The 27,500-nt window shown below is 46.7% G+C and overlaps 1 protein-coding gene across 2 annotated transcripts in view; it reads right to left on the minus strand.

Annotated features, from left to right (window-relative positions):
• The window catches only part of LOC110513199 (netrin receptor DCC-like), a 632,990-nt gene that overhangs the window by 179,622 nt on the left and 425,868 nt on the right, over window positions 1-27,500 (minus strand). For both annotated transcript variants that reach the window (XM_036976622.1, XM_036976621.1), the window contains exons 12-15: window positions 18,462-18,511; window positions 10,380-10,521; window positions 7,334-7,444; window positions 3,371-3,565 (exon numbers count right to left, since the gene is read on the minus strand). In XM_036976622.1, the coding sequence (XP_036832517.1) occupies window positions 3,371-3,565; window positions 7,334-7,444; window positions 10,380-10,521; window positions 18,462-18,511 (498 nt within the window). The remainder of the gene's footprint in view (window positions 1-3,370; window positions 3,566-7,333; window positions 7,445-10,379; window positions 10,522-18,461; window positions 18,512-27,500) is intronic.

The raw sequence follows: 27,500 nt of genomic DNA on the forward strand, positions 1-27,500 counted from the left end.
AAGGTAAGGGAATATTTATCATGTAATTTCTTGTTTATGTTGACGCCATCATTGCGGCTATTGTGACGTTTACTTTTGAGCGCCGTCTCAGATTATTGCATGCGTTTCTTTTTCCGTAAAGTTTTTTTGAAATCTGACAGTGGTTGCATTAAGGAGAGGTATATCTATAATTCCATGTGTGGAACTTGTATTATCATCTACATTTATGATGAGTATTTCTGTTGAATGATGTGGCTATGCAAAATCACTGGATGTTTTTGGAACTAGTGAATGTAATAGGAAATTTATCAAACAAAACATACATGTATTGTGTAACATGAAGTCCTATGAGTGTCATCTGATGAAGATGATCAAGGGTTAGTGATGAATTTTATCTCTATTTGTGGGTTTTTTGACTCTGGCTGGAAAATCTTTTGCTGGAAAAAAATTCTGTGTTTATCTGTGGCTATATGGTGACCTAACATAATTGTTTGTGGTGCTTTCGCCGTAAATCCTATTTGAAATCGGACACTGTTGTGGGATTAACAACAAGATTACCTTTAAAACGGTTATATGATACATGTCTGTTTGAGGAATTTTAATTATGAGATTTCTGTTGTTTTGAATTTGGCGCCCTGCACTTTCACTGGCTGATGTCATATCCCTCCCGTTAACGGGATGGCAGCCCTAAGAAGTTTTTAACAGACAACCTGTCTTCAACAGCTGGGGTTATTAAGTCCTGTATGTGGACTGTCTGGTATCGTTCTGACAGTGTCCTCCATACATCATCCATAGAGGACCTGCCGCAGGACAACAGAGAGAGGTCAGACGGCTCGACCATGACAATCTCATCCGAGCTAGTCTCCCTAAAAATATTCAAGCACTAACATCATCATTAATAATAAATATGCCACATTTGCAGAAGGATTACCTTTCCAGAATGTATTCATTAGGCATAGAGCACGAACAATAGCACAGCTACAACCCACAGGTACAACCCACTGCTACAACCCACAGCTACAACCCACAGCTACAACCCACATCTACAACCCACAGCTACAACCCACAGCTACAACTCACTGCTACAACCCACTGCTACAACCCACTGCTACAACCCACAGCTACAACCCACAGCTACAACTCACTGCTACAACCCACAGCTACAACTCACTGCTACAACCCACAGCTAAAACCCACAGCTACAACCCACAGCTACAACCCACTGCTAAAACCCACTGCTAAAACCCACAGCTACAACCCACTGCTACAACCCACTGCTAAAACGTCATGGCTTTAGAAGATTCTGATAGGCTAATTGACATAATTTGAGTCAATTGGAGGAGTACCTGTGGATGTATTTCAAGGCCTACCTTCAAAATCAGTTTCTCTTTACTTGACATCACGGGAAAATCAAAAGAAATCAGCCAAGACCTCATAAAAAATGTAGACCTCCACAAGTCTGTTTCATCCTTGGGAGCAATTTCCAAACAACTGAATGTACCACGTTCATCTGTACAAACAATAGTACGCAAGTATAAACACCATGGGACCACGCTGCCGTCATACCGCTCAGGAAGGAGATGCGTTCTGTCTCCTAGAGATGAAAGTACTTTGGTGTGAAAAGTGCAAATCAATCCCTGAAAAACAGCAAAGGACCTTGTGAAGATGCTGGAGGAAACAGGTACAGAAGTATCTATATCCACAGTAAAACGAGTCCTATATCGACATAACCTGAAAGGTCGCTCAGCAAGGAAGAAGCCACTGCAATAAAAAAGCCAGACTACGGTTGGGAACCATTTAAAGGCAACGCTACCAAATACTAATTGAGTGTATGTAAACTTCTGACCCCCTGGGAATGTGATGAAAGAAATAAAAGCTGAAATAAATAATTCTCTCTACTATTATTCTGACATTTCACATTCTTAAAATAAAGTGGTGAAAATAACTGACCTAAATTTTTTTTTACTAGGATTAGATGTCAGGAATGGTGATAAACTGAGTTTAAATGTATGTATGTAAACTTCTGACTTCAACTGTATATAGAGGGACACAGAGAGTAGGGAGACAGAGAGTAGGGGCCGGGGAGGGATTCGTAACCAAGTCGCCACCAAGTGGTAAGTGTTTACCGGAGTATGCAGTACTACCCCTAACCAGACCATGTTCAGTATACAGTACTACCCCTAACCAGACTGGTACCATGTTCAGTATGCAGTACTACCCCTAACCAGACTGGTACCATGTTCAGTATACAGTACTACCCCTAACCAGACTGGCACCATGTTCAGTATACAGTACTACCCCTAACCAGACTGGTACCATGTTCAGTATGCAGTACTACCCCTAACCAGACTGGTACCATGTTCAGTATACAGTACTACCCCTAACCAGACTGGTACCATGTTCAGTATACAGTACTACCCCTAACCAGACCATGTTCAGTATACAGTACTACCCCTAACCAGACTGGTACCATGTTCAGTATGCAGTACTACCCCTAACCAGACTGGTACCATGTTCAGTATACAGTACTACCCCTAACCAGACTGGCACCATGTTCAGTATACAGTACTACCCCTAACCAGACTGGTACCATGTTCAGTATGCAGTACTACCCCTAACCATACTGGTACCATGTTCAGTATACAGTACTACCCCTAACCAGACTGGTACCATGTTCAGTATACAGTACTACCCCTAACCAGACTGGTACCATGTTCAGTATGCAGTACTACCCCTAACCAGACTGGTACCATGTTCAGTATACAGTACTACCCCTAACCAGACTGGTACCATGTTCAGTATGCAGTACTACCCCTAACCAGACTGGTACCATGTTCAGTATGCAGTACTACCCCTAACCAGACTGGTACCATGTTCAGTATGCAGTACTACCCCTAACCAGACTGGTACCATGTTCAGTATGCAGTACTACCCCTAACCAGACTGGTACCATGTTCAGTATACAGTACTACCCCTAACCAGACCATGTTCAGTATACAGTACTACCCCTAACCAGACTGGTACCATGTTCAGTATACAGTACTACCCCTAACCAGACTGGTACCATGTTCAGTATACAGTACTACCCCTAACCAGACCATGTTCAGTATACAGTACTACCCCTAACCAGACTGGTACCATGTTCAGTATGCAGTACTACCCCTAACCAGACTGGTACCATGTTCAGTATACAGTACTACCCCTAACCAGACTGGTACCATGTTCAGTATACAGTACTACCCCTAACCAGACCATGTTCAGTATACAGTACTACCCCTAACCAGACCATGTTCAGTATACAGTACTACCCCTAACCAGACCATGTTTAGTATACAGTACTACCCCTAACCAGACCATGTTCAGTATACAGTACTACCCCTAGAGAACTCACCCAGGTTTTCTATGGCGTAGTATCGCTGCTTACTGTCCACCCTGACCGTCTCAGCGTAGGGACTTCCTACTCCGTAGCCAATGATGTAGCCCCGTACTAGGATGTTGGGGTTTAGGGGAGGAGTCCAGCTCATGATGATGCTGTTGGGCAGGGGTCGAACATGGAGGGAACTCGGCTGGTTCGGGACTTGGCTCTCTGGAAAGAAAATGTACGACAAAGTGGAATGCTTCAGATACAATGATCGGATATGAAAAGCCAACTGACATTTAGGTGTTGACCTGTTGCTCCCTCTACAACCACTGTGATTATTATTATTGGACCATGCTGGTCACCTATGAATATTTGAACATCTTGGCCCATGTTCTGTTATAATCTCCACCCGGCACAGCCAGAAGAGGACTGGCCACCCCACATAGCCTGGTTCCTCTCTAGGTTTCTTCCTAGGTTTTGGCCTTTCTGGGGAGTTTTTCCTAGCCATCGTGCTTCTACACCTGCATTGCTTGCTGTTTGGGGTTTTAGGCTGGGTTTTTGTACTGCACTTTGAGATATCAGCTGATGTAAGAAGGGCTTTATAAATACATTTTAAATAAATTCAGATAATACGGAATCACCATGGAAACGGGCCTAAAATGTAACAATGATAATATGTGGGGCAAAAAAGTATTTAGTCAGCCACCAATTGTGCAAGTTCTCCCACTTAAAAAGATGAGCGAGGCCTGTAATTTTCATCATAGGGACACTTCAACTATGACAGACAAAATGAGAAAAAAAATTCAGAAAATCACATTGTAGGATTTTTTATGAATTTATTTGCAAATTATAGTGGAAAATAAGTATTTGATCACCTACAAAAAAGCAAGATTTTCTGGCTCTCACAGACCTGTAACTTCTTCTTTAAGAGGCTCCTCTGTCCTCCACTCGTTACCTGTATTAATGGCACCTGTTTGAACTTATGTATTGATGACTCATCAGTGGTATTGTGTAACAATGATAATATATACACAGTCATGCATGTACACATTTAACCTAGAGGTGGTTCCTGGGAATCTGACCCACGATCCTGGCGTTGTCAAACGCCACGCTCTACCAACTGAGATATTTAGGACCAACATTTTGTTTTTATCCTTTGATGATATTTTCACACAGTATATCGACTTGTATAAATGATTTGTGTTTTTTTTCGTTTTTTTTTTATATGTCAAATCAAATCCAATCAGAAACAGTACTAACATCCTTCTAACTAAAGCTAATGTGATCCGACAGTTTGTGATAATCCTCTAGGAAAGAGGACGCTGAGAAGACAGTCCGAGGTTAATATCAGTTTATTGAGTGATAATCCATTAGAATTGCATTAGGTCCCTTGTCATCTCTTAAAATCATCTGCCTGATTGATCCCTGCCTTATGTCACCACTCTCCTCCGTGACCTGTTCACATGTCCTTCCTAATTGCCTGGCTGCCAAAGCTTGTTCTAATCAGGTTATGTAGAATTTATATGAAACAAAAAAAATGCTTTTAAGTTTCGCCAGGCAGAGTTAGTATCCGAGTCCCAAATGGCATTCTATTCCTTATTTAGTGCACTAAATTGGGCCCTGTTGGCACCCGTGGGCCCTGTTGGCACCCGTGGGCCCTGTTGGCACCTGAGGGCCCTGTTGGCACCTGTGGGCCCTGTTGGCACCTGTGGGCCCTGTTGGCACCCGTGGGCCCTGTTGGCACCCGTGGGCCCTGTTGGCACCTGTGGACCCTGTTGGCACCTGTGGGCCCTGTTGGCACCTGTGGGCCCTGTTGGCACCCGTGGGCCCTGTTGGCACCCGTGGGCCCTGTTGGCACCCGTGGGCCCTGTTGGCACCTGTGGGCCCTGTTGGCACCCGTGGGCCCTGTTGGCACCTGTGGGCCCTATTGGCACCCGTGGGCCCTGTTGGCACCTGTGGGCACCCGTGGGCCCTGTTGGCACCTGTGGGCCCTGTTGTCATATGTGGGCACCTGTGGGCCCTGTTGGCACCCGTGGGCCCTGTTGGCACCTGTGGGCACCTGTGGGCCCTGTTGGCACCTGTGGGCCCTGTTTGCACCTGTGGGCCCTGTTGGCACCTGTTGGCCCTGTTTGCACCCGTGGGCCCTGTTGGCACCTGTGGGCCCTGTTGGCACATGTGGGCACCTGTGGGCCCTGTTGGCACCCGTGGGCCCTGTTGGCACCTGTGGGCACCTGTGGGCCCTGTTGGCACCTGTGGGCCCTGTTTGCACCTGTGGGCCCTGTTTGCACCTGTGGGCCCTGTTGGCACCTGTTGGCCCTGTTGGCACCTGTGGACCCTGTTGGCACCTGTGGGCCCTGTTGGCACCTGTGGGCCCTGTTGGCACCCGTGGGCCCTGTTGGCACCTGTGGGCACCTGTGGGCACCTGTGGGCCCTGTTTGCACCTGTGGGCCCTGTTTGCACCTGTGGGCCCTGTTGGCACCTGTTGGCCCTGTTGGCACCTGTGGACCCTGTTGGCACCTGTGGGCCCTGTTGGCACCTGTGGGCCCTGTTGGCATCCATGGGCCCTGTTGGCCCTGTTGGCACCACTTTAGTAATAGGTTGCCATTTGGGACGATGGCACAGTGGAACTAGACATTTTTGTTCTTTTAGAGTTTGAAGGCTGCCAGTCAAGCAGTCCAGTATCATCCACATCAAATTGCCAGTAGACGACTGCACAGCAGGTTTGTATGATGCTCAATATGTTACAACTGTTTATACACCTTGGCCTCACCACTGTCTAAATATTTAAAACAATCACTCTGAATACAAGAGTCCAGCCCTGCCTCAGGGAATAGAGACAGAGAGAGACATGGTAGTGGAGGAGGAAGAGGAGAATAGAGACATGGTAGTGGAGGATGAAGAGGAGAATAGAGACATGGTAGTAGAGGAGGAAGAGGAGAATAGAGACAGATAGACATGGTAGTAGAGGAGGAAGAGGAGAATAGAGACATGGTAGTGGAGGAGGAAGAGGAGAATAGAGAGAGACATGGTAGTAGAGGAGGAAGAGGAGAATAGAGACAGATAGACATGGTAGGAGAGGAGGAAGAAGAGAATAGAGACAGAGAGAGACACGGTAGTAGAGGAGGAAGAGGAGAATAGAGACATGGTAGTAGAGGAGGAAGAGGAGAATAGAGACAGAGAGAAACATGATAGTAGAGGAGGAAGAGGAGAATATAGACATGGTAGTAGAGGAGGAAGAGGTGAATAGAGACAGAGAGAGACATGGTAGTAGAGGAGGAAGAGGAGAATATAGACATGGTAGTAGAGGAGGAAGAGGTGAATAGAGACAGAGAGAGACATGGTAGTAGAGGAGGAAGAGGAGAATATAGACATGGTAGTAGAGGAGGAAGAGGGGAATAGAGACAGAGAGAGACATGGTAGTAGAGGAGGAAGAGGAGAATATAGACATGGTAGTAGAGGAGGAAGAGGAGAATAGAGACATGGTAGTAGAGGAGGAAGAGGAGAATAGAGACATGGTAGTAGAGGAGGAAGAGGAGAATAGAGACATGGTAGTGGAGGAGGAAGAGGGGAATAGAGACAGAGAGAGACATGGTAGTAGAGGAGGAAGAGGAGAATAGAGACATGGTAGTAGAGGAGGAAGAGGAGAATAGAGACAGAGAGAGACATGGTAGTAGAGGAGGAAGATGAGAATAGAGACATGGTAGTAGAGGAGGAAGAGGAGAATAGAGACATGGTAGTAGAGGAGGAAGAGGAGAATAGAGACAGAGAGAGACATGGTAGTAGAGGAGGAAGAGGAGAATAGAGACATGGTAGTAGAGGAGGAAGAGGGTAGGCTTGTGTCCCTAATGGCATCCTATTTCTTAGGGCACTACTTCTGTCCAGTGTCTATGGGGATCTTGTTAAAAGTAGTGCCCTGTAAGAAATAGGGTGCCATTTGAGAAGCAGAGGGAAGAGACAGAATGAAGTGTAAATAAAGTGTCTTTGTGTCTTTACCGTCAAGGTCGTTCTCTGGCGTCTCGGCGGTGAACCACTCGCTGGCCGGGCCCGTGCCGTTAGCTGTCATGGCAGAGACCTGGAAACTGTACTGACTGCCTTTTTCCAGCCCTGAGAGGAGAGAGGATGTTGTGACAGACACATCTGTACTGACTGATTTTCTACAGCCCTGAGAGGAGAGAGGATGTTGTGACAGACACATCTGTACTGACTGATTTTCTACAGCCCTGAGACAGAGACGCACAACAACGTCAGAAAGATATTTTTAAAGAAACACGACGACACATAGATGTTAATGAAAACAGTACTTTACACAAACCTGAGTCTGTAAACACGGGGTGGTAAACACGACAACATCACAGAGACATGTTAAACACCCTACAGTGTCTGTGTGGTAGAGTGGTAACATCCATCACACTAAACATGCAGAATGGTAATGGGTTCAATCCCCACAACAGCTTTTAACACTCTCAAGACATCCTCAGATGGGTGTTAATGTCCCTTCCTTTCTTCCTTTCCTTCCATTTGAACCCTTCATGGACGAATCTGGGCAAGAATATATAAATATGTTTAATGTAACCTTTTATTTAACTAGGCAAGTCAGTTAAAGAAAAATATTCTTATTTAAAATGATGGCCTACTCCCCCCGGCCAAACCCGGACGACGCTGGGCCGTCCTATGAGACTCCCAATCACGGCCGGTTGTGATACAGCCTGGAATCGAACCAGGGTCTGTAGTGACGCCACTTGCACTGAGATGCAGTGCCTTAGACCGCAGCGCCACTCGGGATCCAATAGCTATAGCTTCGATCTCCTTCAAAACCATCAACACATCTCTGTGTTCATTGTTAGTGGCAGTTTCTGCACATTCAAAGGCTGAATATTCATTGTTGCATTACAGAGAAACTATCAGTGGGTGAGTACATCCTCACTATTCTCTACAGATGAGTGTGGGTGAGTACATCCTCACTATTCTCTACAGATGAGTGTGGGTGAGTACATCATCATCACTATTCTCTACAGATGAGTGTGGGTGAGTACATCCTCACTATTCTCTACAGATGAGTGTGGGTGAGTACATCCTCACTATTCTCTACAGATGAGTGTGGGTGAGTACATCCTCACTATTCTCTACAGATGATTGTGGGTGAGTACATCCTCACTATTCTCTACAGATGATTGTGGGTGAGTACATCAGCACTATTCTCTACAGATGATTGTGGGTGAGTACATCAGCACTATTCTCTACAGATGATTGTGGGTGAGTACATCCTCACTATTCTCTACAGATAATTGTGGGTGAGTACATCATCATCACTATTCTCTACAGATGAGTGTGGGTGAGTACATCATCATCACTATTCTCTACAGATGATTGTGGGTGAGTACATCATCATCACTATTCTCTACAGATGAGTGTGGGTGAGTACATCATCACGGACGGAGGGACAGACGGACATATGGAGACAGAGACAGAGAGAGGGACAGACAAGCTCTGGTCAAAAGTAGTGTACTATATAGGGAATAGGGTGCCACAGGGCTCTGGTCAAAAGTAGTGTACTACATAGTGAATAGGGTGCCATTAGGGACACACCCTAGGATTAGTAGAGCACACACACACACACTCCCCCCTGTCCTTTAAGACCAGGAACCCATCTGAATCACTAAACAATAATAAGGAATTTTCTTTTCATCCAAATTCAGTATTGGAATTGAAATAATACCATAGGTCAGTAAAATGAACAAGTAGTTATCTCTGTTGTGGTGTGTGGAGCTCTCCTGCCCTCCCTTAATAACCCTGAGGCCAGGTATCCCCCCCCCCCCGTCTGTCTCTGCCTTAGATGCAGCCGCTCGCAAATTGAACAATCTATTTTCGTCTTCAAACCGTATCAGCCGAGTCTCCCATTAAGAAAACACTGGTCCGTCCCAAATGGCACCCTATTCCCTACATTAGTGCACTACTTTTGACCCAAATGGCACCCTATTCCCTACATTAGTGCACTACTTTTGACCCAAATGGCACCCTATTCCCTACATTAGTGCACTACTTTTGACCCAAATGGCACCCTATTCCCTACATTAGTGCACTACTTTTGACCCAAATGGCACCCTATTCCCCACATTAGTGCACTACTTTTGACCCAAATGGCACCCTATTCCCTACATTAGTGCACTACTTTTGACCCAAATGGCACCCTATTCCTCATATAGTGCACTACTTTTGACCAGGGCCCAAATTGTACTATATAGGGAATAGGGGTGCCATTTGGGAGACAGACATATACAGACGGTTGGTTTGCTGTCTGGTTTCACAACATATGGAATTAATATACATCATTAATCACACCATGAAGTATGCATAACAAATAAACTGCAGAAACAATAAATTAAAATTAATTGTAATAATAATAATATTAATAATAATAAATTAATTCAGCCTCTCTAGCGTAAACCAGATAGGTATTAAAATATGCAGCTTTTATGTGTGAGATGGAAAAATCATACATGTTTTCATGTGTAATATCTGGCAGGTGAAAACAGGGCTTTCAGAAAGTATTCAGACCCCTTGACTGCTTCCACATGTTGTTACATTACAGCCTTCTTCTGAAATGGACAACAACAAAAAATAACCCAGCAGTCTACACATGACCCCATAATGACAAAGTGAAAAAAACACATTTTGACATTTACATAAGTATTCAGACCCTTTGCTATGAGACTATAAATTGAGCTCAGGTACATCCTGTTTCCATTGATCATCCTTGAGATGTTTCTACAACTTGATTGGAGTCCACCTGCGGTATATTCAATTGACTGGACATGATTTGGAAAGGCACACACCTGTCTATATATGGTCCCACATAAACCAAGCCATGGGGTCAAAGGAATTGTCCGTAGAGCTCCGAGACAGGATTGTGTCGAGGCACAGATCAGGGGAAGGATAGAAAAACAGTTTCCAGAAGTCTTACCTGTGAACAGGTACCAGAAGTCTCACCTGTGAACAGGTACCAGAAGTCTCACCTGTGAACAGGTACCAGAAGTCTCACCTGTGAACAGGTACCAGAAGTTGTTAGGTTCGATGGCCTCCTGGTCTCCTCGTCGGCCGGTCTTCCGGTGTCGGAGCTTGTAGCCGGTGATGAACCCGTTCTGGCTGTTGGGAGGAGGGGGCTGCCAGCTCACCTTAATGCTCTGAGACACAGAGAGAGGACACATGTTCACTACGTACACGTGATCCCAGAGGGAACTGAAACCGGAAACCTTGCTTCGCTGAGGCAACTCTCTTACCAATAGACCCAAATGCTGATTTAATAACCACCACATACAGTATAAAAGACAGCTGTCAGCCATCCAAGACGTACACGCCAGGCGGTGTCTGAGAAAGGACCAGAAAATTGCCATAAACTCCAGCCACCCGGGACTGTCCTCCTCCCGTCCAGCAGGCGGTACCTGCTCATAGCGGACCGGGCACAGTCAGTACATTCATCTTCAGATAGCTAGGTGGACCAGTCATAGTCAGTACATTCATCTTCAGATAGCTAGGTGGAGCAGTCATAGTCAGTACATTCATCTTCAGATAGCTAGGTGGACCAGTCATAGCCAGTACATTCATCTCCAGATAGCTAGGTGGACCAGTCATAGTCAGTACATTCATCTTCAGATAGCTAGGTGGAGCAGTCATAGTCAGTACATTCATCTCCAGATAGCTAGGTGGACCAGTCATAGTCAGTACATTCATCTCCAGATAGCTAGGTGGACCAGTCATAGTCAGTACATTCATCTCCAGATAGCTAGGTGGAACAGTCCTAGTCAGTACATTCATCTCCAGATAGCTAGGTGGAACAGTCCTAGTCAGTACATTCATCTCCAGATAGCTAGGTGAGACAACCACATATCACAGTCCTAGTCAGTACATTCATCTCCAGATAGCTAGGTGAGACAACCACATATCACAGTCATAGTCAGTACATGTTCCTCGATAAAGTAGCTATGAGCAGTGTAGTACAGTCAGTAAAGTGTGAGCTAGCACGGGAATGAACCTAACGGAAGACATTAAACTGGCCTCTGTGTTGATGGGGTTTGTGTGTAGCTCTGGAGGTAGAAATGTTGGCATGGGGGTGATTAAGAGAGGCATACACACACACACACACACACACACACACACACAACAATTAAGAGAGAAACAGCCATTTTGATTTTGTCCTTGATGTAACAGCACTAATTATCCCACCAAACAGAAGGGATCTGCACGGACACAATATACAGCCATTCCCTATTGACACAGGGAGGCTGTAGCAGCCACTAGCTCCCCCCCCCCCCCCCACACACACAGTAGAGGTCTAGTCATGTACACATGTATACACAGTATATGCATGTTATACTCCATGTGTGACATAATGCATTCATGATGGGAAGCTACGACTGGAAAAAGAGACCGAGCTATGACGTGAATACATGCAGTGTTTCATATTAATTGAGACCTGCGTGTGTCTCTGTGTGTGTGCGTGCGTGCGTGTGCGTGCGTGCGTGTGCGTGCGTGCGTGTGTGTGTGTGCGTGTGTGTGTGTGTCTGTGTGTGCGTGTGTGTGTGTGTCTGTGTGTGTGTGCGTGTGTGTGTGTGTGCGTGCGTGTGTGTGTGCGTGTGTGTCTGTGTGTGTGTGCGTGTGCGTGTGCGTGTGTGCGTGTGCGTGTGTGTGTGTGCGTGCGTGCGTGGTTTGATGCCTCTCTTTATTTATCCGTACTGTGCAGGTTGCAGACGAAACCCTCCCTAATGACTATTTATATTCAAACCTAGTTAACCTTGCAAAGTGCTAGGTTACCCCGAGCCGTGGCCTCTTTTACAACGTCACACAGACAGAGTATTACATATGTATGTTGCAGTGGAGGCTGGTGGTTAGAACTATAGGAGGACGGGCTCATAATAAGGGCTGGAATGGAATCAAGGAAACGGAGTCAAACATTTCACTATGTTTTGATGTGTTGGATTCCATATACCCCATTCCTGCCATTACAATGACCTTAGGGTTAGGTAACAGGGGTTAAGGTTAGGTAACAGGGGTTAGATAACAGGGGTTATGTAACAGGGGTTAGGTAACAGGAGTTAGGTAACATGGGTTAGGGTTAGGTAACAGGGGTTAGGTAACAGGAGTTAGGGTTAGGTAACAAGGGTTAGGTAACCGGGTTTAGGTAACAGGGGTTAGGGTTAGGTAACAGGGGTTAGGGTTAGGTAACAGGGGTTAGGTAACAGGGGTTAGGGTTAGGTAACAAGGGTTAGGTAACCGGGTTTAGGTAACAGGGGTTAGATAACAGGGGTTAGGTAACTGGGTTTAGGTAACAAGGGTTAGGGTTAGGTAACAGGGGTTAGGTAACAGGGGATAGGTAACAAGGGTTAGGGTTAGTTAACAGGGGTTAGGATTAGGTAACAGGGGTTAGGGTTAGGTAACAGTGGTTAAGGTTACTGTAGGTAACAACAATTGTTAATGAGTGAAGGGCTCATCTTGTCTAAGGATTTAATCCTAGTTGTTTGTTTGGCCTCAGCTTTACATACACTCTCTGCTTCAGTGCCAAAATCCAAACCATGTGGACACAGTCAACATCCCCAAAACATCTACATTCCTTATATCGTGCACTACATATGACCAGGAACCATAAAGATGAGGACCCATAGAGATGAGGACCCATAGAGATGAGGACCCATAGAGATGAGGACCCATAGAGCTCAGGACCCATAGAGCTGAGGACCCATAGAGATGAGGATCCATAGAGATGAGGACCCATAGAGCTCAGGGCCCATAGAGCTCAGGACCCATAGAGCTGAGGACCCATAGAGATGAGGACCCATAGAGATGAGGACCCATGGAGATGAGGACCCATAGAGCTCAGGGCCCATAGAGCTCAGGACCCATAGAGATGAGGACCCATAGAGATGAGGACCCATAGAGCTCAGGGCCAGTAGAGCTCAGGACCCATAGAGATGAGGACCCATAGAGATGAGGACCCATAGAGATGAGGACCCATAGAGATGAGGACCAATAGAGCTGAGGACACAGTTAAATCCTTGGGCAGTCTGGGATATAACATGATGAGACACAGCACAGTTAAATCCTCGGGCAGTCTGGGATGTAACATGATGAGACACAGCACAGTTAAATCCTCGGGCAGTCTGGGATATAACATGATGAGACACAGAACAGTTAAATCCTTGGGCAGTCTGGGATATAGCATGATGAGACACAGCACAGTTAAATCCTTGGGCAGTCTCGGATATAACATGATGAGACACAGCACAGTTAAATCCTTGGGCAGTCTGGGATATAACACGATGAGACACAGCACAGTTAAATCCTTGGGCAGTCTGGGATATAACATGATGAGACACAGTACAGTTAAATCCTCGGGCAGTCTGGGATATAACATGATGAGACACAGCACAGTTAAATCCTTGGGCAGTCTGGGATATAACATGATGAGACACAGCACAGTTAAATCCTTGGGCAGTCTGGGATATAACATGATGAGACACAGAACAGTTAAATCCTCGGGCAGACTGGGATATAACATGATGAGACACAGCACAGTTAAAACCTCGGGCAGTCTGGGATATAACATGATGAGACACAGCACAGTTAAATCCTCGGGCAGTCTGGGATATAACATGATGAGACACAGCACAGTTAAATCCTCGGGCAGTCTGGGATATAACATGATGAGACACAGCACAGTTAAATCCTTGGGCAGTCTGGGATATAGCATGATGAGACACAGCACAGTTAAATCCTTGGGCAGTCTCGGATATAACATGATGAGACACAGCACAGTTAAATCCTTGGGCAGTCTGGGATATAACACGATGAGACACAGCACAGTTAAATCCTCGGGCAGTCTGGGATATAACATGATGAGACACAGCACAGTTAAATCCTTGGGCAGTCTGGGATATAACATGATGAGACACAGCACAGTTAAATCCTTGGGCAGTCTGGGATATAACATGATGAGACACAGCACAGTTAAATCCCTGGGCAGGCTTGGGTGTAACATGCTGAGGGTTTGGGGAATAATACGCCCACCTACTGGGACTCTTCTCTGATGACAATGACGACCATGCTACACAGATGTTTGACAACCAACTGCATCCCTGCTACACGCTCACACACACCACCCACTCCGGTCCCCACAGACCTGACTGTCACTGTTGGGTTGGCTTAGACTCTCTCTCTCTCTCTCTCTCTCTCTATCTACCGCTCTCTCTTTCGCACTCTCACTCCTTCGCTCTCTCTCCCTCTCTCTCTCCCTCTCTCTCTCCTCTCTCTCTCTTTCTCTCTCTCTCTTGCTACAACAACAGCCTTGGAATGGTGCCATTTCTCCCTAATTTCTCTCTCTCTCTCTCCCTCTCCCTTTCTCTCTCCTCTCTCTCTCTCTCTCTCTCTCTCTCTCCCTCTCTCCGCTCTGTCTCTCTCTCTCTCTCTACAACAAACAACCTTGGAACGATGCCTTGTGTTGATGTATTTCACGTTGTGTTTGTTTCTAAACTGCTGTATCAGTAACTACAGATCCCTGGGTCGCCATGCATCACACAAAACTAGTGTTTGTAAAACTTTGTCCTTTTCTCTATTCAATTTGCTTCCAACTGGACTGATGAATTGTGTGTAGCTCCATCTGGTTTAGGGTTACACTTGAGTGTACACACCCCTTACCCCACCCAGGGTAATTCTTGGGGTTAGGGTTAAGGTAAGGTTTTGGGTTAGTGTAATGCTAGTGGTTAGGGTTATGCTTGGGGTTAGGGTAAGGTTGAGGGTTAGGGTAAGGGTTGGGTTTAGGGTAACGCTTGGGTTTAGGGTACGTTTTTTTTTATCTAACCAGGCAAGTCAGTTAAGAACAAATTCCTATTTTCAATGACGGCCTAGGAACAGTGGGTTAACTGCCTGTTCAGGGGAAGAACGACAGATTTGTACCTTGTCAGCACGGGGGCTTGAACTTGCAACCTTCCGGTTACTAGTCCAACACTCTAACCACTAGGCTACCCTGCCGCCCCATGGGTAAGGTTTAGGGTTGAGTTTAGGGTTAGGAGGTCAGTATGGAAGTCATTCAGCTTTCTATAATAGTTTAATATGTTTCTGACTGTCAACGTGTAAATCATCAAGCCTAGCTTCTGACTGTCAACCATCAAGCCTAGCTTCTGACTGTCAACCATCAAGCCTAGCTTCTGACTGTCAACCATCAAGCCTAGCTTCTGACTGTCAACGTGTAAATCATCAAGCTGACTGTCAACCATCAAGCCTAGCTTCTGACTGTCAACGTGTAAACCATCAAGCCTAGCTTCTGACTGTCAACGTGTAAACCATCAAGCTTCTGACTGTCAACGTGTAAACCATCAAGCCTAGCTTCTGACTGTCAACCATCAAGCCTAGCTTCTGACTGTCAACCATCAAGCCTAGCTTCTGACTGTCAACAATCAAGCCTAGCTTCTGATTGTCAACGTGTAAACCATCAAGCCTAGCTTCTGACTGTCAACCATCAAGCCTAGCTTCTGACTGTCAACCATCAAGCCTAGCTTCTGACTGTCAACAATCAAGCCTAGCTTCTGATTGTCAACGTGTAAACCATCAAGCCTAGCTTCTGACTGTCAACCATCAAGCCTAGCTTCTGACTGTCAACCATCAAGCCTAGCTTCTGACTGTCAACCATCAAGCCTAGCTTCTGACTGTCAACCATCAAGCCTAGCTTCTGACTGTCAACCATCAAGCCTAGCTTCTGACTGTCAACAATCAAGCCTAGCTTCTGACTGTCAACGTGTAAACCATCAAGCCTAGCTTCTGACTGTCAACATGTAAACCATCAAGCTTCTGTCTGTCAACGTGTAATCCATCAAGCCTAGCTTCTGACTGTCAACCATCAAGCCTAGCTTCTGACTGTCAACCATCAAGCCTAGCTTCTGACTGTCAACCATCAAGCCTAGCTTCTGACTGTCAACCATCAAGCCTAGCTTCTGACTGTCAACGTGTAAACCATCAAGCCTAGCTTCTGACTGTCAACCATCAAGCCTAGCTTCTGACTGTCAACCATCAAGCCTAGCTTCTGACTGTCAACGTGTAAACCATCAAGCCTAGCTGTCCAAAACCAACCATATACTTAGCGAATGGAACTCTATCACCCAGCATTTTCTCTATAAGACTGTCTTTATACCATAAAACTTCCTGAAAGGACTTTCCATTTAAAGCATCAAGTTCTCATTCTCTCATGTTAGGAAATGTCAATATTGTCAATAATGATAGGAAATGCCAATACATATTGTTTAGACAACACTCAGTCTGTCCTGTTTAAATTGGATCAGTGGTTTGCTGTTTTTCCTGTGTCCCAAAATTGCAACCTATTCCCTATATACCTGCACTATTTTTAACCAAAATGAAGAGAGTCCACATTGGGATATATAATGTACTATAACGTTAGTCAAACATGACCAGATTGGAAGGTCACTCTCCATAATGACAATATAATCCAGATTAATCCATTCTTCCACCACCACCACAAGGTGTTACAGTAAAATCAATTCACACCTGAAGGGGTTTAGAGAGACGCCATGACTCATAACCCCGCCCCCCCAAGGTTTTATCTAGTAAAGAGTCAATCACTTTTTTTTTTTAAAGGTGGGCTCTTTATTCATCTAGTCTGGGCTAGCTGGTGCCTCGGCAGCTAGTGTCACAGTTCCTTTATATGATAGAAATATCACGGACAACTGCCGTCTCTCTCTCTCTCTCTCTCTCTCTCTCTCTCTCTCTCTCTCTCTCTCTCTCTCTCTCTCTCTCTCTCTCTCTCTCTCTCTCTCTCTCTCTCTCTCTCTCTCTCTCTCTCTCTCTCTCTCTCTCTCTCTCTCTCTCTCTCTCTCTCTCTCTCTCTCTCTCTCTCTCTCTCTCTCTCTCTCTCTCTCTCTCTCTCTCTCTCTCTCTCTCTCTCTCTCTCTCTCTCTCTCTCTCTCTCTCTCTCTCTCTCTCTCTCTCTCTCTCTCTCTCTCTCTCTCTCTCACTCACTCACTTCAAGGCTTGGACATATTTTCTGGTCCCAAATCTGTTTGTGCTGTTCAAGACTTGAATTTCCTATTTTTTCCCCCTTTCTCAAGCACTATGCCCTCCTCAGGAGCCACACCAAGCCTGTAGGGGCCCAGCTACTGAAACCTGTAGGGGCCCAGCTACTGAAACCTGTAGGGGCCCCAGCTACTGAAGCCTGTAGGGGATCCTCACTGAAACCTGTAGGGGCCCCAGCTACTGAAACCTGTAGGGGCCCCAGTCACTGAAACCTGTAGGGGCCCCAGCTACTGAAACCTGTAGGGGCCCCAGCTACTGAAACCTGTAGGGGCCCCAGCTACTGAAGCCTGTAGGGCATCCTCACTGAAACCTTTAGGGGCCCCAGCTACTGAAACCTGTAGGGGCCCCAGCTACTGAAACCTGCAGGGGCCCCAGCTACTGAAGCCTGCAGGGGATCCTCACTGAAACGTGTAGGGGCCCCAGTCACTGAAGCCTGCAGGGGATCCTCACTGAAACGTGTAGGGGCCCCAGTCACTGAAGCCTGTAGGGGCCCCAGTCACTGAAACCTGTAGGCGCCCCAGTCACTGAGGCCTGTAGGGGCCCCAGCTACTGAAACCTGTAGGGGCCCCAGCTACTGAAACCTGTAGGGGTCCCAGCTACTGATTTCTGTAGGGGCCACAGTCTCTAATTTCTGTAGGGGCCCCAGTCTCTTATTTCTGAAGGGGCCCCAGTCTCTAATTTCTGTAGGGGCCCCAGCTACTGCAAAATGTTTTTCTGAGACAACTTTTGGCTGTTCTGAATTATTCTGCTACTCCAGGGATCCAATCTGGCATAAACACTGTCTGTCTGTCTGTCTGTCGCAAGGTAGGCAGCTCATTCTGGATTGAAGCAATGTATATAATCAATCGTTTCGGTTCACACAGACAGACCCAACTGGCTGGAAGGTGAAGCCAAGACATTTATGTCAATAACAATACATGTTCTCTGTGTTTCGGACTGAGGTGTGTGGACATGTCATCAAATGACTTCATAGCATTGATGTTTTATAGCCCAAAGGATATATATTCGCACATATGATATATTTTAAATCACAAAACATGCATGTACTCACTCTGGAGAGGACGACTTCTAAGGAGATGTTTTGTGGTGGAGCACTTGGCACTGTGGATGAAATAACACAATAACACATCAAATGAATGAAACAAATACACTGATTTCTGTAGGGGCCCCAGCTACTGAAGCCTGTAGGGGCCCCAGCTACGGAAACCTGTAGGGGCCCCAGCTACTGAAGCCTGTAGGGGCCCCAGCTACTGAAGCCTGTAGGGGCCCCAGCTACTGAAACCTGTAGGGGCCCCAGCTTCTGAAACCTGTAGGGGCCCCAGCTACTGAAACTTGCAGGGGTCTCAGTCACTGAAACCTGTAGGGGCCCCAGCTAGTGAAGCCTGTAGGGGCCCCAGCTACTGAAGCCTGTAGAGGCCCCAGCTACTGAAACCTGTAGGGGCCCCAGCTACTGAAACCTGTAGGGGCCCCAGCTACTGAAACCTGTAGGGGCCCCAGCTACTGAAACCTGTAGGGGCCCCAGTCACTAAAGCCTGTAGGGACCACAGCTACTGAAGCCTGTAGGGGCCCCAGCTACTGAAGCCTGTAGGGGCCCCAGCTACTGAAGCCTGTAGGGGCCCCAGCTACTGAAGCCTGTAGGGGCCCAGCTACTGAAGCCTGTAGGGGCCCCAGCTACTGAAGCCTGTAGGGGCCCCAGCTACTGAAGCCTGTAGGTGCCCCAGCTACTGAAGCCTGTAGGGGCCCCAGCTACTGAAGCTTGTAGGTGCCCCAGCTACTGAAGCCTGTAGGGGCCCCAGCTACTGAAGCCTGTAGGGGCCCCAGCTACTGAAGCCTGTAGGGGCCCCAGCTACTGAAACCTGTAGGGGCCCCAGCTACTGAAGCCTGTAGGGGCCCCAGCTACTGAAGCCTGTAGGGGCCCCAGCTACTGAAACCTGTAGGGGCCCCAGCTACTGAAGCCTGTAGGGGCCCCAGCTACTGAAGCCTGTAGGGGCCCCAGCTACTGAAGCCTGTAGGGGCCCCAGCTACTGAAGCCTGTAGGGGGCCCAGCTACTGAAGCCTGTAGGGGCCCCAGCTACTGAAGCCTGTAGGGGCCCCAGCTACTGAAACCTGTAGGGGCCCCAGTCACTAAAGCCTGTAGGGACCACAGCTACTGAAGCCTGTAGGGGCCCCAGCTACTGAAGCCTGTAGGGGCCCCAGCTAGTGAAGCCTGTAGGGGCCCCAGCTACTGAAGCCTGTAGGGGCCCCAGCTACTGAAGCCTGTAGGGGCCCCAACTACTGAAGCCTGTAGGGGGCCCAGCTACTGAAGCCTGTAGGGGCCCCAGCTACTGAAGCCTGTAGGGGCCCCAGCTACTGAAACCTGTAGGGGCCCCAGTCACTAAAGCCTGTAGGGACCACAGCTACTGAAGCCTGTAGGGGCCCCAGCTACTGAAGCCTGTAGGGGCCCCAGCTAGTGAAGCCTGTAGGGGCCCCAGCTACTGAAACCTGTAGGGGCTTGAAACAATGAAACAAATACATACATTTAAAAGCAGGGTTCCACGGGACACATCTGTTGTTGGACATGAGGGACTGTAAAATCACCAGGAACTGGTTTTACATCTTTTACATCTGTTACCAAGTATTCGCATATTAATGTATATATTAATATTAATGCAGAGGCATCCTGTATGTGATCGTATCTCAATGTAATCAAGGTTTGAAATGATTTTTATTTTTTTTGTCAAATTCTATATCCGTATATAATTTTGTTCCGGCACCCCGACCATCCGCTCAAGAACAAATCGTCCCGTGACTGTTATTGGGGACCCCTGCTATAACGTACAGGTACCAGCATGTGTCCTAGAGTCCAGATGTATTACAGTCCCATTCTGATCAAGTCAAACGATTCTAATGATTGTAGACACATCCGTCTTCCACGGACTTAACACTAGTTACTTGAACATTGAATTATCAAATTACATTTGACGAGAGATATATCGCTTCAGAATATCGACACAAAGCCCGTGTAGACAAAACCTATTTAAGTAAGTAATTGAAGTACATTTCCTGTCGAGAAACTAAATAGGTTGAATTACAGTAGGCTGAAGAAAATTGTTATCTTGTCTTCCTTTAATAGACTTCCTAGTTTTTAGATGTAGTGACTTAGATTATTGAGAACAGAGGAAGTGGTGATCTGGTCTTCCTTGAATTGACTTCCTAGTTTTTAGATGTAGTGAACGAAGTAAATGGTGACATTAAAGAGACACTCCGTCAGGCTTATCTACGACAGGGCCTCTCCAACCCGGGCCAATGGGCACGCAGGATGGAAACGACCCCTTTAGAAGGACCTAATTAGGTGACATGAATGACAGATAACAAGACTGACCTTTCTACGTATCTCATCTATCAATGACAACATTCTATACAGTCAGAGGAAGAGACCACTGGAGACCACTATATTATATATATATATATATATACATATATTTATTTTAAACCGCTATCAAAGACGGAACTTCCAAAACAGGTTGCCATAATTCCAGGTTTTGCAGACGACAGAACTCCTTCAGCTGTCCAGCTTGCAGACGACAGAACTCCTTCAGCTGTCCAGGTTGCAGACGACAGAACTCCTTCAGCTGTACAGGTTGCAGACGACAGAACTCCTTCAGCTGTCCAGGTTGCAGACGACAGAACTCCTTCAGCTGTCCAGGTTGCAGACGACAGAACTCCTTCAGCTGTCCAGGTTGCAGACGACAGAACTCCTTCAGCTGTCCAGGTTGCAGACGACAGAACTCCTTCAGCTGTCCAGGTTGCAGACGACAGAACTCCTTCAGCTGTCCAGGTTGCAGACGACAGAACTCCTTCAGCTGTCCAGGTTGCAGACGACAGAACTCCTTCAGCTGTCCAGGTTGCAGACGACAGAACTCCTTCAGCTGTCCAGGTTGCAGACGACAGAACTCCTTCAGCTGTCCAGGTTGCAGACGACAGAACTCCTTCAGCTGTCCAGCTTGCAGACGACAGAACTCCTTCAGCTGTCCAGGTTGCAGACGACAGAACTCCTTCAGCTGTCCAGGTTGCAGACGACAGAACTCCTTCAGCTGTCCAGGTTGCAGACGACAGAACTCCTTCAGCTGTCCAGGTTGCAGACGACAGAACTCCTTCAGCTGTCCAGGTTGCAGACGACAGAACTCCTTCAGCTGTCCAGGTTGCAGACGACAGAACTCCTTCAGCTGTCCAGGTTGCAGACGACAGAACTCCTTCAGCTGTCCAGGTTTCAGACGACAGAACTCCTTCAGCTGTCCAGGTTGCAGACGACAGAACTCCTTCAGCTGTCCAGGTTGCAGACGACAGAACTCTTTCAGCTGTCCAGGTTGCAGACGACAGAACTCCTTCAGCTGTCCAGGTTGCAGACGACAGAACTCCTTCAGCTGTCCAGGTTGCAGACGACAGAACTCCTTCAGCTGTCCAGGTTGCAGACGACAGAACTCCTTCAGCTGTCCAGGTTGCAGACGACAGAACTCCTTCAGCTGTCCAGGTTGCAGACGACAGAACTCCTTCAGCTGTCCAGGTTGCAGACGACAGAACTCCTTCAGCTGTCCAGGTTGCAGACGACAGAACTCCTTCAGCTGTCCAGGTTGCAGACGACAGAACTCCTTCAGCTGTCCAGGTTGCAGACGACAGAACTCCTTCAGCTGTCCAGGTTGCAGACGACAGAACTCCTTCAGCTGTCCAGGTTGCAGACGACAGAACTCCTTCAGCTGTCCAGGTTGCAAATCAAATCAAATTTTATTTGTCACATACACATGGTTAGCAGATGTTAATGCGAGTGTAGCGAAATGCTTGTGCTTCTAGTTCCGACAATGCAGTAATAACAAGTAATCTAACTAACAATTCCAAAACTACTGTCTTGTACACAGTGTAAGGGGATAAAGAATATGTACATAAGGATATATGAATGAGTGATGGTACAGAGCAGCATAGGCAAGATACAGTAGATGGTATCGGGTACAGTATGTACAAATGAGATGAGTATGTAAACAAAGTGGCATAGTATAGTATAAAGTGGCTAGTGATACATGTATTACATAAGGATACCGTCGATGATATAGAGTACAGTATATACGTATGCATATGAGATGAATAATGTAGGGTAAGTAACATTTATATAAGGTAGCATTGTTTAAAGTGGCTAGTGATATATTTACATCATTTCCCATCAATTCCCATTATTAAAGTGGCTGGAGTTGACGACAGAACTCCTTCAGCTGTCCAGGTTGCAGACGACAGAACTCCTTCAGCTGTCCAGGTTGCAGACGACAGAACTCCTTCAGCTGTCCAGGTTGCAGACGACAGAACTCCTTCAGCTGTCCAGGTTGCAGACGACAGAACTCCTTCAGCTGTCCAGGTTGCAGACGACAGAACTCCTTCAGCTGTACAGGTTCTGGCAGCACACGGTCCACAGGTAGTGGAGGAGGCGGGTTGGTAGTAGTGACACTGGCATGTGCTTGAGTGACCTGCCAGCCTGGTCGGCAGTGTGCCTGAAGTACAGGCTTGGCTTAAAGCCGTGGTGGCCGGTGTGTGGGATGGGGATGGGGGGGGGGGGGGGGGGGGGGGGGAGTAATTAATTACCTCAGAGAGAGAAAGACGAAGCCAGCCGGCAATAAAGAGAGAGAGAAGCGACGGTGGCTGCAGCCGACCGGCCCGGTGGTTTCTTTACGACAGCACAAGGAGCATTGACTAAGCAGGGAGATATAATTCAGCTCTTGGGGCTCATTTGAAACATTCCGTTAATGGGATCTGACAGAAGATACATTCCTTCAACCCTCTTAACCCTCTCAGCTCTGCACTGAACACAAGGACACAATCAGGAGCAATAAGAAAGTGAGGGCTGGGAGGAGCTGGGAGGGGCTGGGAGGGGCTGAGAGGAGCTGGGGGGGGCTGAAAGGAGCGGGGAGGGGCTGAGAGGAGCTGGGAGGATCTGGGAGGGGCTGAGAGGAGCTGAGAGGGGCTAAGAGGAGCTGGGAGGGGCTGAGAGGAGCGGGGAGGGGCTGAGAGGAGCTGGGAGGGGCTGAGAGGAGCTGAGAGTGGCTGGGAGGGGCTGGGGGGGGGGCTGAGAGGAGCTGGGAGGGGCTGAGAGGAGCTGGGAGGAGCTGGGAGGGGCTGAGAGGAGGGGGGAGGGGCTGAGAGGAGCTGGGAGGGGCTGAGAGGAGCGGGGAGGGGCTGAGAGGAGCTGGGAGGATCTGGGAGGGGCTGAGAGGAGCTGAGAGGGGCTAAGAGGAGCTGAGAGGGGCTAAGAGGAGCTGAGAGGGGCTAAGAGGGGCTAAGAGGAGCTGAGAGGGGCTAAGAGGAGCTGAGAGGGGCTAAGAGGAGCTGAGAGGAGCTGAAAGGGGCTAAGAGGAGCTGGAAGGGGCTGAGAGGAGCTGAGAGGGGCTAAGAGGAGCTGAGAGGGGCTAAGAGAAGCTGAGAGGGGCTGAGAGGAGCTGAGGGGGGCTAAGAGGAGCTGAGAGGGGCTAAGAGGAGCTGAGGGGCTAAGAGGAGCTGAGAGGAGAGGATCTTGCTTTGAACTGAAAGTGACAGAGAGAGAGAGAGAGAGAGAGAGAGAGAGAGAGAGAGAGAGAGAGAGAGAGATATGGAAAGAGGAGTGGGCTAGGCTCTGTATCTTGATAGGCACCAAGCAGGGAGGAATAGACCCATAGATTCAACTGATTCAGTTGGACAAGAAGTAAGTTGTGTGAAACAATGGTTCCCAACTGCGGTCCTCGATTGCCCTCAACAGCACAAAACATACCTGACAATTGAACCTGATTCAACTGATTGAGGGCCTGATGATTAGTTGACAAGTTGAATCAGGTGTGCTTGTCCGGGACTACAATCCAACGTTTACACTGTTGTGGGGTACTGGAGGACCGGAGTTGGGAACCACTGGTGTAAAACACCCAGTATGCTCATTGAGTGCCAATGACTTGGCCAGAGTGCTGCTGAGGATTTTCAGATATTGGGTGTGGAAGTGACCCAGAACCAATCAGTCGGACGGGCCTTTGACTCCCGTAGGATGGCTTGTTTCTTCACTAGACCTCCTGTGTGTTCAGGTGCTCACAGCCTATTTCTTTAAATAGTTGTAATAGTAAAGAACATACAGTAGACAGCTGGTGAGTTTCAAAGGTCCGGAAGCTTACCATTCATCCTACCATTTATCCTACCATATATCCTACCATTCATCCTACCATATATCCTACAATTTATCCTCCCATCTATCCTACCATTCATCCTACCATTCATCCTACCATTCATCCTACCATATATCCTACAATTTATCCTCCCATCTATCCTACCATTCATCCTACCATTCATCCTACCATTCATCTTACCATTTATCCTACCATTTATCCTACCATATATCCTACCATATTTCCTACCATTTATCCTCCCATTCATCCTACCATTCATCCTACCATTTATCCTACCATATATCCTACCATATATCCTACCATTTATCCTCCCATTTATCCTCCCATTCATCCTACCATTCATCCTACCATTTATCCTACCATATATCCTACCATATATCCTACCATTTATCCTACCATATATCCTACCATATATCCTACCATTCATCCTACCATATATCCTACAATTTATCCTCCCATCTATCCTACCATTTATCCTACCATTCATCCTACCATTTATCCTACCATATATCCTACCATTTATCCTACCATTTATCCTCCCATTCATCCTACCATTCATCCTACCATTTATCCAACCATATATCCTACCATTTATCCTACCATTTATCCTACCATATATCCTACCATATATCCTACCATTTATCCTACCATTTATCCTACCATTTATCCTCACATTTATCCTACCATCTATCCTCCCATTTATCCTACCATTTATCCTACCATTTATCCTACCATTTATCCTCCCTTTTATCCTACCATATATCCTCCCATTTATCCTACCATATATCCTCCCATTTATCCTCCCATTTATCCTACCATATATCCTACCATTTATCCTACCATTTATCCTACCATTTGTCCTACCATTTATCCTACCATTTATCCTACCATTTATCCTACCATTTATCCTACCATATATCCTCCCATATATCCTCCCATTTATCCTACCATTTATCCTACCATATATCCTACCAGTTATCCTACCATTTATCCTACCATTTATCCTACCATTTATCCTACCATATATCCTCCCATATATCCTACCATTTATCCTACCATTTATCCTACCATATATCATCCCATTTATCCTACCATTTATCCTACCATCTCTACCCATCTGTGTGCCAGTTCTGATTCTTTTCAGATGCACATTTTCGTGGAACAGTTCACATTTTAGTTTCTCAAAATCATTTGTCACACGGTTAATCGTAAAAAAATCTGAAGGTAAATGATTAAACTAGTCTCTGCCATACGGACACATTGATACACCGTGGTCCATTTGAGGCTAAAGAAATGAGAGCATATAACTCAGAGATAGTCTATAGACTAATGTAGCAGTAGACCTATAACTCAGAGATAGTCTATAGACCAATGTAGCAGTAGACCCATCATCTACTAAGTAAAATACATAGGCCTAAAAGCCAACAAAATAAAAACAGTAGAAAATATCCTGATTAACATTCAGGTTCTTTCAATCACATGTATCTCCCTCCTCCGCCTGTCTGCCTCCATATCTATCTGTCTTGACTTGAGCTATTGCTAGCATGCATTCTGGAGAGAGACGCACCATATCTTCACCCCCCCCTCCTCCCCCCTTCTTCTTGTCTCAACGTTTTATAAATTATAACTCAAGACACGTTTATCTCGACACAGATTTTCTTGACACTTTTCAGTGACAGCCGCAACTCAGTCAACTAGTCTCATTTCCATGAGTACTAAACCCAAAATTCAGGGCTTCCCAAAAAACACAGTGGTGATTTAAAACAATCCACAGCAATTTTTTTCTCTCTCCAAAATAAGCTAATGATCCTCAAGTCATGCTCCCTTTTGAAGTGTTTTGAACGGAAATTATTTAAACACAAGACATAATATAATTTTGGCGAGACATCAATTTACTTTAGGTCAACACAGCATCCTAACAGCTCACTGTGAAAACGCCATCTTTCCTTTCCGATTCACAAGAGGTTGAAATCAAAGATCTGTATGTAATGAGGAGATTCTGATGTCTCAGCCTTAACAATGGGAGTCTTTTGTCCCAAAGGCGGGAAGGCAGGCGACAAGCTTAGGTCTGCATATTATTCCCATAGAAACGCATTGGGCTTGTACTGGACAGAGTTTGGTGGGAGTGAGCCCTCTTGCTTTACCTCTTCCTCTCTGCTGAAACTATATCACCTGAGAATAAGCATCCGACCAAGAGAAACAGAGCCCCTCTCTACAGGTACCCGTGTGTCTGATGCTGTCTGGACAGAAATAGTATCACATGCCACAATACTTTGGTACAGACAGCATCAGATACATGGTCTACACATACTGAGACAGAGGGGTGCTGTTTCACTGTCCAGATAGCATCAGATACATGGTCTACACATACTGAGGCAGAGAGGTGCTGTTTCACTGTCCAGATAGCATCAGATACATGGTCTACACATACTGAGACAGCATCAGATACATGGTCTACACATACTGAGACAGCATCAGATACATGGTCTACACATACTGAGACAGCATCAGATACATTGTCTACACATACTGAGACAGCATCAGATACATGGTCTACACATACTGAGACAGCATCAGATACATGGTCTACACATACTGAGACAGCATCAGATACATGATGTGTCTTTCAGTCGGCGAGCGTCTCGGTGAAATAAATGATCAATACTTCAATATTTTATTTGGACGGGCAAGGAGGTACGTTAGTGCGAGCCAGGCCCCTTAAGCCCCTCCCACGACGGCAAGCCTGGCACCGCCACCGCCACCGTTTCCTGCTTGTTCCCATCACAACCGGAAAAACATCTAAACTTTCAGAGATCACAGCTCTTTTGAAGCTCTTAGCAGAACATGACGACAAGTCCAAGTGAAAAGTGTGTCTGTGCGATTTGCAGTTCGCTCGCCTCTCTTCACATTATGTGTCGCTGACACGT

The sequence above is a fragment of the Oncorhynchus mykiss genome, chromosome 5 (assembly GCF_013265735.2).
Source record: "Oncorhynchus mykiss isolate Arlee chromosome 5, USDA_OmykA_1.1, whole genome shotgun sequence".
NCBI lineage: Eukaryota > Metazoa > Chordata > Actinopteri > Salmoniformes > Salmonidae > Oncorhynchus > Oncorhynchus mykiss.